Source organism: Eumetopias jubatus, unplaced genomic scaffold (genome assembly GCF_037043125.1).
Source record: "Eumetopias jubatus isolate StellerSeaLion01/CBP00866 unplaced genomic scaffold, mEumJub1_p1.0 scaffold_7, whole genome shotgun sequence".
NCBI classification, from domain to species: Eukaryota; Metazoa; Chordata; class Mammalia; order Carnivora; family Otariidae; genus Eumetopias; species Eumetopias jubatus.
Genome location: NW_028274813.1, coordinates 110,330,273 through 110,349,227, shown reverse-complemented (window position 1 = coordinate 110,349,227; position 18,955 = coordinate 110,330,273). Strand labels below are relative to the sequence as shown.

The following is an 18,955-nucleotide window of genomic DNA, read 5'->3' as shown; positions in this document are numbered from 1 at the left end:
ATAAAATACCCAATAGTATAATAATTAACCAATAATAAAATACCACTTAGAATTTTTATTTCATTGTTATTCAGAGTTCTTTTAGATTTATGTAACCATCTTTTTAATCAAATATCATTCTTACGCATGCATAAAAATTAAGCAAAACAAATTCATTAAATGAATGAACTCCAAAATATCTCCATTTACCATAAAGTTAGATGGTGTAGTTCTGGCATAATGGTATATACAAATATATGGAACAGAAGAGAAGGTCCACAAAAAGACCCATTTGATTATAACTCAATTCCAACAAAGATACCAATTCAATGAGTAAAGAAAGATCTTCTCAACAAAAGGTGTGGAGCAAATAGATATCCCTATATGGGAAAAATTAACCAGGATCCCTACTTCACACCATACACAAAATTTAATTAAAAATGGATCAAAGACCCTAAGTTAAAGGTAAAACTATAAGCCTTTTGGAAGAAAGAAGAGGAGAACATATTTATGATATCGAGATAGGCAAAAATGTCTTGTTCAGGGCAAAAAAGGAACTAGTGATAAAAGAAAACTAATTGATAAAACATACTTTATTAAAATGTAAGCTTCTACATATCAAAAACATTATTAAGAAAGCAAAAAAGCAAGCCATGCTATAAATACACCCAATACATATACCAAAGGACCTGAAGCTAGAATATAGATCTACTACAACTCAATGATAAAAAGATAACCTAATTTTTTCTTAAATGGGCAAAAGACTTGAACTGATACTTCATATGTTAGAATGGCCTAAAAGTACTTGAAAAGATGCTCAACATCACCAGTTATTCATCAAGGACTGCAAATTAAAACCACAATGAGAATCACAGAATCACTACAACTATAAAGACTGTCAATATCAAATGTTGGCAAGGATGTAGAGCAATTAGAACACCCATTTATTGCTGTTGGAATGTAAAATGGCATAATCACTTGGTAAAACTGTTTGGGCAGTTTCTAATAAATTTAGACATCCACCAACCTTATGGCTTGGTAATGACGCTCCTAAGTATTTACCTAAGAGAAATGAGGTACATGTCCACCAAAATAAATGTATAAATCAGACTACAAAAATATTCATAGCAGCTTTATTTGTAAGGGCCAAAAATTGAAATAACCAAGATGACTATTAACAGAAGAATGAAAACACATATTGTATTATAATTAGAAAATGAATGCAACTCAGTTCATTAAAAAAAATTACCTATACACACCACAAAATGGATGAATATCAAAACATGTTTAGTACACAAAGAGTACATATTTTTTATAGATATACTTCATGAAAAGTTCAAAAACAGGCAAATTAATCTATGAAGACAGAAGTGAGAAACTTCTAGGGCAGGGAAAAGCACTGACTGGAAAGGGGCACAAGGGAACTTTCTGGAAAGAAAGAAATGTTTCCTTTTTTTAAATTTTTTAATTTTATTTATTTTTGACAGAGAGAGAGCGAGCACAAGCTGTGGAAACAGCAGAGGGAGAGGGAGAAGCAGGCTCCCTGTGGAGCAGGGAGCCCAATGTGGGGCTCAATCCCAGGACCCTGAGATCATGACCTGAGCAGAAGGCAGACGCTTAACCTTCTGAGCCACCCAGGCACCCAGAAAGAAATGTTTTCTATCTTGATCTGAGTGGTGGTCAAATGAAAGTATGTCCATATAAAAGAAAATCACTGAACTGTACAGTTAAGATTTGTGCATTTTACTGTATCCAAATTACACCTCAATAAAGTATGGAGGAAAAGTCTTCACATTTAGAGTCCAACTTTTTTTTTTAAAGATTTTATTTATTTATTTGAGAGAGAGAGAATGAGAGACAGAGCACGAGAGGGAGGAGGGTCAGAGGGAGCAGACCCCCCCCCCGCTGAGCAGGGAGCCCGATGTGGGACTCGATTCCGGGACTCCAGGATCATGATCTGAGCCGAAAGCAGTCGCTAAACCAACTGAGCCACCAAGGCGCCCCCAACTTCTTTTTTTTTAAGATTTTATTTATTTATATGAGAGAGAAAGGGGATGAGCAGGGGGAGGGGCAGAAGGAGAGGGAGAAGCAAACTCCCCACTGAGCAGGGAGCCTGACGTGGGGCTCAATCCCAGGACTCTGAGATCAGGACCTGAGGCCAAGGCAGACGCTTAACCTACTGAGCCACCCAGGCGCCCCTAGAGTCCAACTTCTGAATCACTATTCAACTAATAATGTCCATGCTTTTCACATCATATTGTCTTCTGTGCCATCAAGAACATTGGTGATGCTGGATATCCTAAAAATGTGCTCTATTATCGTCTACAGAACTTTCTTCCAAACTAGTGACCCCCATTCTGTGTATTTTTATATTGTTAAAGTAAAGAAACACCAGTACTGTGGTCTGAATGTTTGTCTCTCTCCCAAATGCCTATGTTGAAATCCTGACCCCAAAGGTGATGGTATTAGGAGGTGGGGCCTTTGGGAGGTGCTTAAGTCACAAGGGTGGCTCCTTATGAATGGGATCAGTGCCTTATAAGAGATCTAGCCTCCTCCACCATGTGAGGACACAGTGAAAAGGTGCCAGCTATGGACCAGAAAGAAGGCTCTTGAAAATGCAACCATACTGCCACCTTGATCTTGGACTTCCCAGCCTCTAGAACTGTAAGAAATAAATTTCTCTTGTTTATAAGCTACCCAGTCTGTGGTATTTTGTGATAAATAGCAGCCCAAATGGTCTAAGACACCAGTGTGAATTATACCACAGCTTTGAAATGCTTTCATCTCTTCCAAGGAGTTTGCTCAATTTCACCTGCCTTCAGGTGCACTGCTTGGCATGTGATAAGCAAACTCTCTGAATCTATCTCGGTAACAAAATAGAAGACAGCTGCGCTAAACATGGTTTTTCTTCCTTTTAAAGTACTTGACTGTTAATTAGCAAGAAAATGTGGAATTGTAGTCATTCCTCAAAAGAAAAGTATGTTTCACTAATATTAAATTTATGTCTTTGTTGTTCATGCCTTTTTGAACACAGAAATGTTTCATTTCCATGCCAAATTTTTATGTAACCCTTTTTAAAAAAGATTTTATTTTATTTGAGAGACAGAGCACAGGCAGGGGGAGGGGCAGAGGGAGAGGGAGAAGCAGACTCCCTGCTGAGCATGCAGCCTGAAGTGGCCTGATCCCAAGACCCTGAGATCATGATCTGAGCTGAAATCAGATGCTTAACTGACTAAGCCACCCAGGCGCCCCATTGGTGTAATCTTTTTAAATACATTTTGAACAGTGATTAAACTCAAAACATGTAGTACCCATAACTGAAATGAGCATAGTATAAACAGTTATAACCAAGTTCACATATATTTAGCAATGAAATTGCTGTAGCCTGTCCAATAGTGATTTTAAGATGCCATGCATTGTAAAACATACCCAGATTTCAAAGTTGGTGAAATATGGAAAAATGTGCATCCCAAATTGGTGAAATAGGGTAGTTCCACATCCCTACACATCTTAGTGAGTCTGAAGAACTTCAAAAAGAAATCTTATAATCATAAAAGCTACCACAGAAAGAATAAGATCATGTACAAAAAATAGTAGACAGTTTAATGACAATAGAGTTCAAAGATAATGAAATATGAGCTTCAAACAACCTGGGAGAAAAATAACTGTCAATCAAGTCAGACCATCCATCATGAATACAGGCAAAATAAACACATTACTAGACAAACATAAACTCAGAGAGCTTACCACCAGAGTCATTTTAAAGGAAATTTTTCTAAATTGTATATTTTCAAAAGAGTGGTAAACCCAAACAAGCAGGTGGGTGAATCCAAATAAGCACTGACTGAAAACACCAACAATTAAGATATCTAATTTTGGGAGTAAAAAGATAAAAAGAAAAGCCTAGGAAACAAAAACGTGTAAAACGGCACAGTGTTACCGGATTAAATGATTCTAGGGCCCTTATTTAAGAAGCGGGTAGGGACATGTATTAACTCTATAATTTAAGTCAAGTGTGTATTTTAAAACATTAAGAGTAACCATTAAAATGAATAAGAAAGAACAGAGAAAACTCCAACAACCCACAGCAAGGTGCACATGCACACACACAGGAAATGCAGGACAAACAGCATGAAATAACAGCAAAGTGGTGAATTTATCAGTAATCACAATCAGTATAATAGACTAAAGGCTCTAGTCAGAAGGATTCTCATACTGTAAGTTAAAAAAGAAGTTGTACACTCTTTATAAGAAAAAGGTTGAAGGTAAAAGAATATGTAATATGACTCACTGAGAAGAACTCAGCATCATTTCTGCAGCTGCTCCTGCCAAGTGTACATAATCTGAATCTAATCATGAGGCCACATTAGACAAGCTCAAACTGAGGGACATTCTACAAAATAATAAACTACTATTCTTCAAAAATGTCAATGTCATGACATACAAAGAATGATGCAAGTACTCTTGCAGATTAAAGAAGACTAGGGTGACATAACTAAGGGAATACAATGAGTAATCTTGGATTTTCTTTTGCTGTAAAGGATGCTAGTGAGATAATTTTTTAAAGATTTTATTTACTTGTCAGAGAGAGAGAGCAAGCGAGCACAAGCAGCGGGGAGCGGCAGGCAGAGGGAGAAGCAGGCCCCCCACTGAGAGGGAGACCAATGTGGGGCTCAATCCCAGGACCCTGGGATCATGACCAGAGTAGAAGGCAGATGCTTAACTGACTGAGCCACCCAGGCGTCCTTGTTAGTGAGATAATTAAGAAAACCTGAATGGGATCTACAGATTAGATAATAGTATCCTATCAATGTTAATTTCCTGATTTTGATTATTGTAATGTGGTTAGATAAGAGGATTCTTGTTTTTAGAAAATACACACTGAAGTATGTGGAGATGAAGAGGCAACATGCTTGCATCTTACTCTTAAATGGTTCAGAAAAAAAGAGAGACTTGTAGATACAGAAGGACAGAGAGAATAATCAAAAGAGAGGATAATGCGGGGTGCCTGGGTGGTTTGGTCAGTTAAGCGTCTGCCTTCGGCTCAGGTCATGATTCCAGGGTCCTGGGATCAAGCCCTGGCTCCCCACTGAGCGAGGAGTCTGCTTCTCCCTTTCCCTCTGCCCCTTCCCCACCCTCGTGTATGTGCAAGCTCTCTATCAAATAAATAAAATCTTAAAAAAGAGAGGATAAAGCAAATGTACTAAAATGTTACTATTTAAGGAACACTATTGTTGCATCCTTTTCTGAAATTCTGCCAAAATTAAAAATTAAAAAAGGTTAAGCAATAAAAAAGACATGAGGAAAAAAATAACCAAAAGAAAGTTCGTATTAACATTAGACTAAATACATGTTAACTCAAAAAGTATGATTAACTTCTTTACCTATACTACAGTTAGAAGAATGCCTGGCATGTAGTCCATGCTCATAAAATACTTACTCAATGAAGGTAATAAAGACAGTTAATATACAATGATAAAAGGAACAATTTACCAGGAAGATATATCAATTTTGACCTTGTGTGCACCTAGAAACAGCTTCAAACACTGATCACATACTAGGGAAACACAATGATAGTGTGTATTGACTGTAAATGTTGACTGCATACTCAGCAATACAGTGAACCTCAACAAACTTCACAGAACAGGTTACATATAATCCACATTCACTGGCCACAATGCAACTAAATTAGAAAAGAATGACAAAAAAAGAATAATTAATCCATACATATCAAAGAATTTTCAAATATACTTCTAAATAGCATATGGACCAAAGAAGAAATCATAATGGAACTTAGAAAATATTTAGAATATTTTCTAAATATTTTTAGAAATATTTAGGGCAGAGCAAGATGGCGGAGGAGTAGGGGACCTGGATTTCGTCTGGTCTCAGGAATTCAGCTGGATAGGGATCAAACCATTCTGAACACCTACGAACTCAACAGGAGACCGAAGAAGAGTAGCAACAACTCTCTGAACAGAGAAGCGACCACTTACTGGAAGGGAGGACGTGCGGAGAAGTGAATCCGAGGCGGTATTCGGGAGGATAGACGGCGGGGGAGGGGCCTCCGCCGGCCGCTTCTGGCAAGTACTAGAGCCGCGGAGCACAAAATTGGACCTTTTAGAAGTCGGCTGCGCTGAGGGACATCGCTCCAGTGGCTAAGTGGGGGGTGGAACCCTCGCGGGACAGTGTGGACTCAGGACCCTCGGGGTCACAGAAAGACCGGGGGTGCCTGAGTGCGGCAGACCTCCCAGGTATCAGAGCGGGGAAGCCGGCTGCAGAGACGGAGCCGAGGCGCGGGCTCTCAGCTCGGGGTGGCCATAAACTGTGATCCGCGACCCAGTCGGGCCACGGCTCCTCCAGCAGGGACCCAACAAGCAGCAAAGCCGGGGAGACTCCCCTTCCTCCACCGGGAGGAGCGGCGCGGGAGCGCACCGCAGGGATCTGCTGGGTTTGGAGACTCCACACCGGGTTGGGTGCCAGAGATAGAAACGCTCGGCCACACGCCGGGTGAGCACAGAGTGCGGCCGGAGACCAGGGAGATGGGAATGATTGACTGCTTTTCTCTGGGGGCGCACTGAGGAGCGGGGCCCCGAGTTCTCAGCTCCTCCGGCTGGAGATTGGGAGGCCACCATTTTCACTCTCGTCCTCCAAAGCTGTACGGAGAGCTTGCAGGGAACAAAAGCTCCTAAGAGCAAACCCGAGCAGATTGCTTAGCCCCGACTCACAAGGGCGGGGCAATTCCGCTTCCGGCAAAGACATTTGGGAACCACGGCAACAGGCCCCTCCCCCAGAAGATCAGCATGAACAGCCAGCCGAGACCAAGTTTACCGATCAGGGAGAACGGAGAACTCCAGTGCGAGGGGAATACTGCACATAGAATTCACGGCTTTTTTACCATGATTCATTAGTTTTTCAAAGTTAATTTTTTTAACTCGTTTTTTTTGAATTTTTCTTTTTCCCTTTTTCAACCAACATCTATCAATCCCTTTTTAAAAAAAACATTTTTATTTTTCATTTTTAGAATCATATTCTATCCCTTCATAGTAGTTAACCTTAATTTTGAGATACAGTTTCTTCTAACAGATCAAAATATCCTTAAATCTCTAGTGTATGGCTTTGTTCTAGTCTGCCTGATCACATTCTCTCCCTTTTTTTTTTAAATCTTCTTTCTTTTTTCAAACAACTTATCAATTCCTTTTATACAATCTTTTATAATTTTCATCTTTACAGTCATCTTCCATCGCTTCATTGTATCAACCCATATTTTGTACATATATAAGTCTGTCTTTCTTTACAATTTTAGGAGGCACTATCTTCTAACAGACCAAAATACACCCAAAATCTAGTGTGTGGCACTGATCTATGCACTAGCCTGATCATATTTGATCACATTCTGGTTTTTTTTTTCTTTTGTTCTGTTTTTGTTTGTTTTTATCTTTTTCTTTTTTTTCTCTTTTTTTCGTTCTTTCCCTTTCTTTTCCCCTGGTTTCAGGTCTTTTCTGACTTGTTTAGAGTACATTTTCTGGGGACGTTGTTATCCTGTTAGCATTTTGTTCTCTCATTCATCTAGTCTCCTCTGGACAAAATGACAAAAACGAAAGAAATCACCTCAGCAAAAAGAACAAGAGGTAGTACCATCTGCCAGGGACCTACTCAATACGGACATTAGTACAATGTCGGACCTAGAGTTCAGAATCATGATTTTAAAGATAATAGCTGGGCTTGAAAAAAGCATGGAAGTTATTAGAGACACCCTTCCTGGAGAGATAAAAGAACTAAAATCTAACCAAATTGAAATCAAAAAGGCTATTAATGAGGTGCAATAAAAATGGGGGCACTAACGGCTAGGATAAATGAGGCAGAAGAGAGAATCAGTGATATAGAAGACCAAATGATGGAAAATAAAGAAGCTGAGAAAAAGAGAGTTAAACAACTACTGGATCACGAGGGCAGAATTCGAGAGATAAGCGATATGATAAGACGAAACATTAGAATAATTGGGATCCCAGAAGAAGAAGAGAGAGAGGGGTAGAAGGTATATTGGAGCAAATTCTAGGAGACAACTTCCCTAAAGTGGGGAGAGAAACAGGCATCAAAATCCAGGAGGCACAGAGAACCCCTCTCAAAATCAATAAAAATAGGTCAACACCCCAACATCTAATAGTAAAACTTACGAGTCTCAGAGACAAAGAGAAAATCTTGAAAGCAGCTCAGGAGAAGAGATATGTAACCTATAAAGGTAGAAACGTTAGATTGGCAACGAGACCTATCCACAGAGACCTGGAAGGCCAGAAAGGACTGGCATGGTATCTTCAGAGCACTAAACGAGAAAAATATGCAGCCAAGAATACCATATCCGGTTGGCTCTCACTGAAAATTGAAGGGGAGATAAAAAACTTCCAGGACAAAAAAAACTAAAGGAATTTGCAAACACGAAACCAGCCCTCCAAGAAATATTGAAAGGGGTCCTCTAAGCAAAGAGAGAACCTAAAAGCAGCATAGACCAGAAAGGAACACAGACAATATACAGTCACAGTCACTTACAGGCAATACAATGGCACTAAATTCACATCTTTCAATAGTTACCCTGAATGTAAATGGGCTAAATGCCCCAATCAAAAGACACAGGCTATCAGATTGGATTAAAAAACAAGACCCATCGGGCGCCTGGGTGGCTCAGTTGGTTAAGCGACTGCCTTCGGCTCAGGTCATGATCCCGGAGTCCTGGGATAGAGTCCCACGTCGTGCTCCCGGCTCAGCGGGGAGCCTGCTTCTCCCTCTGACCTTCTCCCCTCTCATGCTGTTTCTCTCTCTCTCTCTCTCAAATAAATAAATAAAATCTTTAAAAAAATAAAAATAAATAAATAAATAAAAATAAAAAACAAGACCCATCAATATGCTGTCTGCAAGAGACTCATTTTAGACCCAAAGAAACCCTCACCTTGAAAGTGAATGGGGTGGAAAACCATTTACCATGCTAATGGACACCAAAAGAAAGCTGGGGTGGCAATCCTTATATCAGACAAATTAGATTTTAAAACAAAGACTGTAATAAGAGATGAGGAAGGACACTATATCCTACTTAAAGGGTCTATCCACCAAGAAGATCTAACAATTGTAAATATCTATGCCCCTAACATGGGAGCAGCCAATTATATAAGGCAATTAATAACAAAAGCAAAGATACACATGGACAACAATACAATATGGTGGGGGACTTTAACACCTCCCTGACTGGACAGATCATCTAAGCAAAAGATCAACAAGGAAATAAAGACTTTAAATGACACACTGGACCAAACGGACTTCACAGACATACTCAGAACATTCCATCCCAAAGCAACAGAATACACATTCTTCTCTAGTGCCCATGGAACATTTTCCAGAATGGATGACATCCTAGGTCACAAATCAGGTCTCAACTGCTACCAAAAGATTAGGATTATTCCCTGCATATTTTCAGACCACAATGCTTTCAAACTAGAACTCAATCACAAGAGGAAAGTCGGAAAGAACTCAAATACATGGAGGCTAAAGAGCATCCTACTAAAGAATGAATGGGTCAACCAGAAAATTAAAGAATTTTAAAAATTCATGGAAACTAAGGAAAATGAAAACACAACTGTTCAAAAGCTTTGGGAGGCAGCAAAGGCAGTCCTCAGAGGAAAGTATATAGCAATACAAGCCTTTCTCAAGAAACAAGAAAGGTCTCAAATACACAACCGAACCCTACACCTAAAGGAGCTAGAGAAAAAACAGCAAATAAAGCCTAAACCCATCAGGAGAAGAGAAATAATAAAGATCAGAGCAGAAATCAATGAACTAGAAACCAAAAGAACAGTAGAACAGATCCACGAAACTAGGAGCTGATTCTTTGAAAGAATTAACAAGATTGATAAACCCCTGGCCAGACTTATCAAAAAGAAAAGAGAAAGGACCCAAATCAACAAAATCATGAATGAAAGAGGAGAGATCACAACCAACACCAAAGACATACAAACAATTATAGGAACATACTATGAGCAACTCTATGCCAGCAAATTAGATAACCTGGAAGAAATGGATGCATTCCTAGAGATGTATCAACTACCAAAATTGAACCAGGAAGAAATAGAAAACCTAAACAGACCTATAACCACTAAGGAAATTGAAGCAGTCATCCAAAATCTCCCAAGAAACAAAAGCCCGGGGCCAGATGGCTTCCCAGGGGAATTCTACCAAACATTTAAAGAAGAATTAATACCTATTCTCCTGAAACTGTTCCAAAAAATAGAAATGGAAGGAAAACTTCCAAACTCATTTTATGAGGCCAGCATTACCTTGATCCCAAAACCAGACAAAGACCCCATCTAAAAGGAGAATTACAGACCAACATCCTCGATGAACATGGATGCAAAAATTCTCACCAGAATACTAGGAGATGGGTAAGCCTGGTGATGGGTATTAAAGAGGGCATGTTCTGCATGGAGCACTGGGTTTTATGCACAAACAATTAATCATGGAACACTACATCAAAAACTAATGATGTAATGTATGGTGATTAACATAACAATAAAAAATTTTTAAAAAAAGAAAATATTTAGAATAAAAATACTAAATTTCAAAATTTGTGGGAAGAAGCTAAAGTGGTTCTTAGAGGGAAATTTATAGCCCTAAGTGCTTGTATTAGAAACTAAAAAGGACTGAACACTAATGTATCAAATATCCAACACAAAACTTTAGCAAGAAAAAGCAAATGGAGAAAATAAGAGTTAAGAACAAAAATAAATAGAACAATATTTTTTAAAGCCATAAGAGAAGTTCAACAAAGCCAAAGCCAGTTCTTTGAAACTACTAGTAAAATAAACAAACCTCAGGCAATACTAATCAAAAAATAAGAAAGTATAAATAAGCATTATAAGAAACGACAACGGGCACATAACGACAGAGAGAGCAGCTAAAAAAGAAAAATGAATTTAGATGAAAGGAAACTATAACATATCAAAACTGACACTATTATTACTGAGCCAATAGTTTAAAACTACCCTGAGTATTTTACAGATAAGTTCCTCCAAGTATACAAGGAGCAGATCATCTTTAATTTCATATAAAGTGAGATTTATGCCAAATATTAAAATAGGAAGCACTCCTCAATTCATTTTATGAGGCCAGTGTGACCTTCATACCAGAAAAGAACAATAAAAAGAAATTACAGATAAATCTCACTTAACATAGATGTAAATATTGTGAATAAAATATTAATAGACAAAATCCAGGAACGTATATGAAATATAGCCCATAAAGTACATAATAACCAAAAATGCTAGAATGACTTACCATTACAAAATCTTATAATTTCCAGAATTAATAGATTAAAGAATAAATGCATATGACCAGTCTAAGAGCTATATAAGAATCATCTAATAAAATGCAATAACCATTCATAATATAAACTTAAGCAAACTAAAAATAGAGGATCATTTCTTCAGACTGATAAATGGCACTTAGCAAACATAGCTAGTGATACGTTTCCTTTAAAATTAGGAATAAGACAAGGATGCCCACTTTTGCTTCTTTATTCAGCTTTGTACTGGAGGTATGGTCAAACTGGAAGTTCAGTCTAGCTCAGTCAAACAAGAAGACACAAGACATATAATGATTAAGGAAAAACTATAATTGTTCACAAAAAATTAAAATTTTCTAAATAGAAAATCTAAGATAACCTACAGATATATTATTGGAATTATTAAGTGTCAGAGCATGGTTGCTAAATGAACCAAAATCAACTGTAGCAAAAAAGTATAAAATATCTGGAAAGAAAGCTAACAAAAAACAAGCTATCTATGGAGAAGAATAAAAATCATTAAATGTGACATATATAAATTGAGAGATATGCTGTATTCATATTATGCCTTCATATTAATATGCCATGTGCATAATATATTAAAGGTTCAATATTGGGGCGTCTGGGTGGCTCAGTCCTTAAGCATCTCCTTTGGCTCAGGTCATGATCCCAGGGTCCTGGGATCGAGCCCCGCATCGGGCTCCCTGCTCCGTGGGAAGCCTGCTTCTCCCTCTCCCACTCCCCCTGCCTGTGTTCCTGCTCTCGCTATCTCTCTCTCTGTCAAATAAACAATAAAATCTTTAAAAAAAAAAAACGTTCAATATCAAAAATGTCAATTGTCTTCAAATTCAAAAATATTCCAATCAAACAGACCAGTAGGGTTATTCATGAAACTTGACATGCTATTTCTAGAATATATATAGAAAAAGAAAAAAATAAATAACATGACTTTTTTGTTTAAAGGAAGTCTAGGGAAGAGAAAGGAAGATTGGGGACCTCATGCTACTAGTTCTTAGAACATAATAGAGATTACAGTTATTAAGATATTTAGAGATCAATCAAACAGACCAGGAGGCCAGGCACAGACCCATGCATATGTGGATATTTAATTTGCTAGAGGGAGATACTGCCAAGGGGAGAGGGAAGGACAGAAATAATCCATTTTTCAATAAATGGTGCTGGGACAATTAGCAATCCCTACGAGAAAAAAGAAAACAAAACTGGATTTCAACTTTATACCACAAGAAACGAATCATTTCCAAATAGAGCAACTTCAAAACTTTTGTTAGACAATACAGAAAAATATCTTTATGTCCTCAACCTTTAAGGAAGGATTTTTCAAACAAAAAAAAAACCAGAAACAATAAAGAAAACTATTGATAATTTTTACTTCTATTCCTCAAAATACAGCAGAAACAAAAGAAATAGCACTGATCAGGGCACCTGGGTGGTGCAGTTGGTTAAGCGTCTGCTTTCACCTGGGGTCGTGATCCCAGGGTCCTGGGATCGAGCCCCGTGTCGGGCTCCCTGCTCAGCAGAGAGCCTGCTTCTCCCTCTCCCTCTGCCTGCCGCTCTGCCTATCCGCGCTCTCTCTCTGTCAAATAAATAAATAAAATCTTAAAAAAAAAGAAAGAAAGAAATACCACTGATCAAAAGGAAAAAAAAAAAAAAACAAACAAACCCTGTCATTACAATGAGCAAAGGATAAGACTAGTCTGGCAATCTTAATTATCACAAAAGAAAAAAGATGAAAGGCATTCGGCCTCACTGGAAATTAAAATTAAAATCTCAATGCATTATATAATTTCATTGTTAAAAAATTGGCAAAAAATAAAAGGTCTGACAATATCAAGTATCAACAAAAACGTGAAGTTAAAGGAACTCCCAGGTAATGCTGATGGAAATGTAATTTGGTTGTACCAAATTTTTGTACCAAGTTTTGGACAAAACTTGATGATATCTGATAAAATGAAATGATGAACATATTCCTGGCACCCAGCAATGCCTCTCCCAATCTCTACCATTGAGCATTGTTTGACAAATACAGGTTGAGACCAACTTTTCATTGGTCGAGAAATTAATTCAATAGGTTGAGACCAATATTTTTGATAGAAGAGCAAGGGTAGGTATAGCTTCATGAAATGCTTGCTTCTATTATTTATAACATACCCATATAAGCATTTAATAACTAGGTATTTAATAACTGGGTTTTAATGTAAATTTTATTTATTATCATAGATTATGGTCTGAAAGCCACTGTCCTACAGAAACTGTTATACATATCCACCAAAAGACATGTACAAAAATGTTATTTGTGACACTTTTTAATAATAAAAAATTGGAAACACTACTGTCCATAAGTAGAAGAATGAATAGTTCATTACCATCATACAATGGAATGCTATATAACAATGAAAATTAGTGAACCAGAGCTACAGATAACAACACAGACAAATCTCAAAGCATGTTAATAAAAGCAACTTATAGAAAATATGTACAGTATGATGAACATTTAAAAGCATACCAAAAAATGATGAACATTTAAAAGCATACAAAAAAATTACTTGATATTGTTTAGGAAAGGGCACATACATATATGGAAAAGGAAACAGACATGCATGGGAATTAACACCATACTCAGAATTGTGCTTACTTCTGCAAAGGAGGGAGGGAATGTGATGGGGGAGGGTTACGCATTAGGCCTTAACTATATCTGAAGGGTTTTTATTTATTAAGTTGATTGGTAGATAGACACACATGTTGGTAATATTATTTCTCTTCTTTTCAGAATGTCTGAAATGTTTCACAACTGTTTAAAAGGGAAAGCTACCATATAAACAAAAAAGACATTTGGTTTGAAATTTATTTACTTTACTTTAAACTACAATAAACAAACACACAAAAACTTTTCTACATCAAAAAAATCAGAGAAGTTTTCATATAAGATAGTGAAGTCGGTGATGCATTTGTTTCATCTCTTCTACAAGATTCGATGGGCGAAGCAATAAAAATACACAAAATGAGTAAATCCATGGAAATGCTAAAAACGAGGGTCCTTGTTAAGAGACGCACATTTTTGATGAATTTCCGGAAGCAGGAAAGCAGACAGCTCCGAACTGGCAAGAGACATGCTGCACCACAGCCACAGCAATCCTCTCTGACCACATGCCACTTTACACCGCGCTCACGCTCAGTACACGCAGACAGCAGAAGTGGACAGTGGTTAACTGTGGCTATTCAGATGTGTAATTAAAGGTCTGTCTACTCGACTGCCATTACCGGAGCAGCAACAAACCCACCTCAGCCTCAGCCCACTCCCGCCCCTGCCACGCACACACACAGGCCATGTACAGAGCAGCTTACTGCAGAAACCCTCAGCTGGAGCCTCAGGCTCTGTTCTCTCAACAAAACAAGAGTATCTGTCAAGGAAGGATGGAGAGTGTGGGTGTCTTATCCATGGAGACGGCTAATAACTGCTACGTTAGAACCAGAGGCGGAAAAGGAATGGCAGTTTCACTCCGCCCAGAAGATAGTAAAGTCCTTTTTTTTTAATGTTATTATGTTGTTAATCACCATACATAACATCATTAGTTTTTGATGTAGTGATCCATGATTCATTGTTTGCGTAGTAAAGTCCTTTTATCCCTCATACAGTCATTCTCTTATTTTGGCAATTACAGAGTGAACCTCCCTTTTCCCTTCCACTCACTCTAAAGGGAAGCCTGCCAATGTGTGGAATTCGACAACTTACACAAATCCAGTGGTCATTCTAGGGAGAGATCTTAGAGTTAAAAAGACCTATTCAGCTGCATAGGAGACCCAGTCACTACTTAACACAGTCCTTCATTTCAGGAATACCAGCCACTGAGGAGAATCAAAACCATGAAAGAAAAAAAAAAAGCAAAAGAATAAGTGTGATAACTGACCCTAGAGGAAAGAAGAGACACTGAAGAAAAAAAAAAAATGAATCCTCAGATTTAAGTTTCTTGGCTGTTTTAGGAAAGGATGCTTTGAAAAAGAAACAAAAGCTGAATCCAGTCTTATATATATATCCTTACATGTATATTCAAATTTCCTATAAATTAATATGCATGATACTTATTATCATGATGATATCATATGCATCATACTTATTAAATCTTTTTAACTTTTAGAAGTTAATACAATTTCCTTTTTCATAGATGTTGGCTGCTGCCTAAGCTATAAACGTAATGATCAGGTATAATACTCACTGGGAAATTCAGTAAGCAATTTCCTGGATACACATTATGTACTTTCCAAATAAAAGACTACAGACAGGAATATGTGAAAGTCAATAGATTTCTGTGTCTCACTCTACCAAGGCTTTTTGGATTCTTACCATACCCAATGTCCTGAGGACAGATCAAGTCCTGCCTGAGCAGTTCCTAGACACTCACCAATGTAACAGATTAACTCAATCTGGATGTCTTTTAAAATAAACAAGCCATTTCCAATATTTAAATCCAATCTGGGGAGGACCTGACAGAATTTAGGGGCTCTGGAATGAATCCATGTCTTGGAAAAAGGTTCTGAAATTATCCCAACCTCCTAGAAGATGTGAGCATTACAGAGCTCTGATTTTCTGGGAAAACTTCAAAATGAAACCAATCTGTATGATGAGGCCTAGAGATAAGGCATCATCTGTCCCTCAACCTTTCCAAGTGTACCATTTATATTACACTTAATTATTTACTAAGGAACTCAATGTCTCAAAAAAGGTAAGAATTAGATTGTGCCTTTAAAAGTACTTGAATGATATCCAGAGAGAACCTAGTATTTTTCTATTTCATGTAAAGAAAGGAAGCTTGTTAAAAAAACACAAATGTTTATATATAACATTAGAAGTCTTCTTAGCCTGTATCACATCATACAGTCAAAAGTCCTATCTCTAGTGCTCCTCACAGGTGCACAAGTACAAAATACCTGAGCATCGGGCTGTTATTTCATGGCTGAACTTGAGTAAAGCTATAAATCTAACAAAGTTCATCTTCAGAGTTCCAGAGTCGCCTTCCTGTAGTTTTGCCCCCACAGTGCGAACTTGTTCCCTCCTGCTCACATGCCAGTTCTTGACCACCTTAATGTCTTTCTTCAGATTCAACAAGCTAAAAGGATCCTAGAAATAATCTAGCCCAAGGCCCTCACTTTATAGAAAAGTAAACCAAACGCTTATAGAGTTAACGATTTACCCAAGGTCACCCAGCTAATGAGAGATGAAGCTGTGACCAGAACGAGGTCTCTGATGCCCTATGCAATGCTTTTTCCACTATACCAGCCTGCCTCTTTCAACACTGCAAAGGAAATTACATTTACCCATGTCTTCACAGCCCTCAGCCTCTCCTCTCTGAGTCTTTTCCCTCCTGGTACAACAATTTATCAACTTTAAGTCACCAATAACCTTTTTTCTTATTAATTATATTCCCATGATAAAACAGGAAAGAATTCACTACTCATTTCTATTAGCTAATTCATTTATTGATAATATTTGTTTCTAATTTTACATTTATCTTTTAAAATGAAAAACACCTTAACACTTCCCAAATCAAAATACAAAGCTTAATAAATATATCCACAATTAAATTCATAAAAGAACTAAGTAACCGTAGATTCTTACTTTACATAAAGCAATGCCATAACATTTATTTCCTTTCCTTAAGAAAAGGCAGAAATCACATTTCGATTCCATTTTAATACTCACCACAAAAGTGATCTGATTGTGTCGCAGGTTAAGTTCAGTTAGTGAATCCAGCCCATTAAGATTATCAACATGACTTAAAAGGTTCCTAGCAAGATTTAAAACTCTCAAATCACACAGATGACTGACATTTTCGATTTTGGTAATCTGTTAAAACATGAGAAAGGGATAATTAGCAGGCATAAGTCACATATATACATGTTTTATAAACTCTAAAAATAAAATATATAGTCACTGGATTCACTGACAGGTTTACATGAAGATACTTAAAAATGTATTTCCAGGGGCGCCTGGGTGGCTCAGTGGGTTAAGCATCTGCCTTTGACCCAGGTCATGATCCTGGAGTCCCAGGATCGAGCCCCACATCGGGCTCCCTGTTCAGTGGGGAGTCTGCTTCTCCCTCTGGCCCTCACCCCGCTCTCATGCTCTCTCTCAAATAAATAAATAAAAATCTTGAAAATATATATATTTCCAATTTCCTCTGTTGTAGATAATAAGAACTCATTTAACTTGTGAAAATTAACTAAAGGAAGGGCATCTGGGTGGCTCAGTCAGTTGGGTATCTGCCCTTGGCTCAGGTCATGATCCCAGCGTCCTGGGATCGAGTGCCGCGTCAGGCTCCCTGCTTGGCAGGGAGTCGGCTTCTCACTTTCCCACTCCCCCGTTTGTGCTTTTTCTCTTTCTCTGTCAAATAAATAAATAAAGGAAGGGAGCAAGATGGCGGAGGAGTAGGAGACCTGGATTTCGTCTGGTCTCAGGAATTCAGCTGGATAGGGATCAAACCATTCTGAACACCTACGAACTCAATAGGAGATCGAAGAAAAGAATAGCAACAACTCTCTGAACAGAAAAGCGACCACTTTCTGGAAGGTAGGACGTGCGGAGAAGTGAATCCGAGGCGATATTCGGGAGGATAGACGGTGGGGGAGGGGGCCTCCGTCGGCCGCTTCTGGCAAGTGCTAGAGCCGCGGAGCACAAAATCGGAACTTTTAGAAGTCGGCTCCGCCGAGGGACGTCGCTCCAGTGGCTAAGCGGGGGGGTGGAACCCTCACGGGACAGTGTGGTCTCAGGACCCTCGGGGTCACAGAAAGACCAGGGGTGCCTGAGTGCGGCAGAGCTCCCAGGTATCAGACCGGGGAAGCCGGCTGCAGAGACGGAGCCGAGGCGTGGGCTCTCAGCTCGGGGTGGCCATAAACCGTGATCCGCGGCCCAGTCGGGCCACTGCTCCTCCAGCAGGGACCCAACAAGCGGCAGATCCAGGGAGACTCCCCTTCCTCCAATGGGAGGAGCGGCACGGGAGCGCTCCGCAGGGATCTGCTGGGTTTGGAGACTCCACACGGGGTCAGGTGCCAGAGATAGAAATGCTCAGTCACAGGCCGGGTGAGCACGGAGTGCGGCCGGAGACCAGGGAGACGGGAGTGACTGCTTTTCTCTAGGGGCGCACTGAGGAGCGGGCCCCGAGTTCTCAGCTCCTCCGGGCGAAGATTGGGAGGCCACCATTTTCACTCTCGTCCTCCAAAGCTGAACCGAGAGCTTGCAGGGAACAAAAGCTCCCGAGAGCAAACCCGAGCTGATTACTTAGACCGGACCGACAAGGGCGGGGCAATTCCGCCTCCGGCAAAGACATTTGGGAACCACGGCAACAGGCCCCTTCCCCAGAAGATCCGCATGAACAGCCAGCCAAGACCAAGTTTACCGATCAATGAGAACGGCAGAACTCCAGCGCTACGGCAATAGTGCACGTAGAATTCATGACTTTTTTTACCATGATTCATTAGTCTTTCAAAGTTAAATTTTTTTAACTGTCTCTTTTTTTTTGAATTTTTCTTTTTCCCTCTTTCAACCAACATCTTATCAATCCCTTTTTTAAAAAAAAAATTTTATTTTTCATTTTTAGAGTCACATTTTTAACCCTTCATAGTAGTTACCCTTATTTT

The 18,955-nt window shown here is 38.9% G+C and overlaps 1 protein-coding gene across 1 annotated transcript in view; it reads right to left on the bottom strand.

Annotated features, from left to right (window-relative positions):
- The window catches only part of LRRC49 (leucine rich repeat containing 49), a 172,436-nt gene that overhangs the window by 122,925 nt on the left and 30,556 nt on the right, over positions 1 to 18,955 (bottom strand). Inside the window, exon 8 of the mRNA XM_028100496.2 lies at positions 17,022 to 17,165. Within this exon, the coding sequence (XP_027956297.1) occupies positions 17,022 to 17,165 (144 nt within the window). The remainder of the gene's footprint in view (positions 1 to 17,021; positions 17,166 to 18,955) is intronic.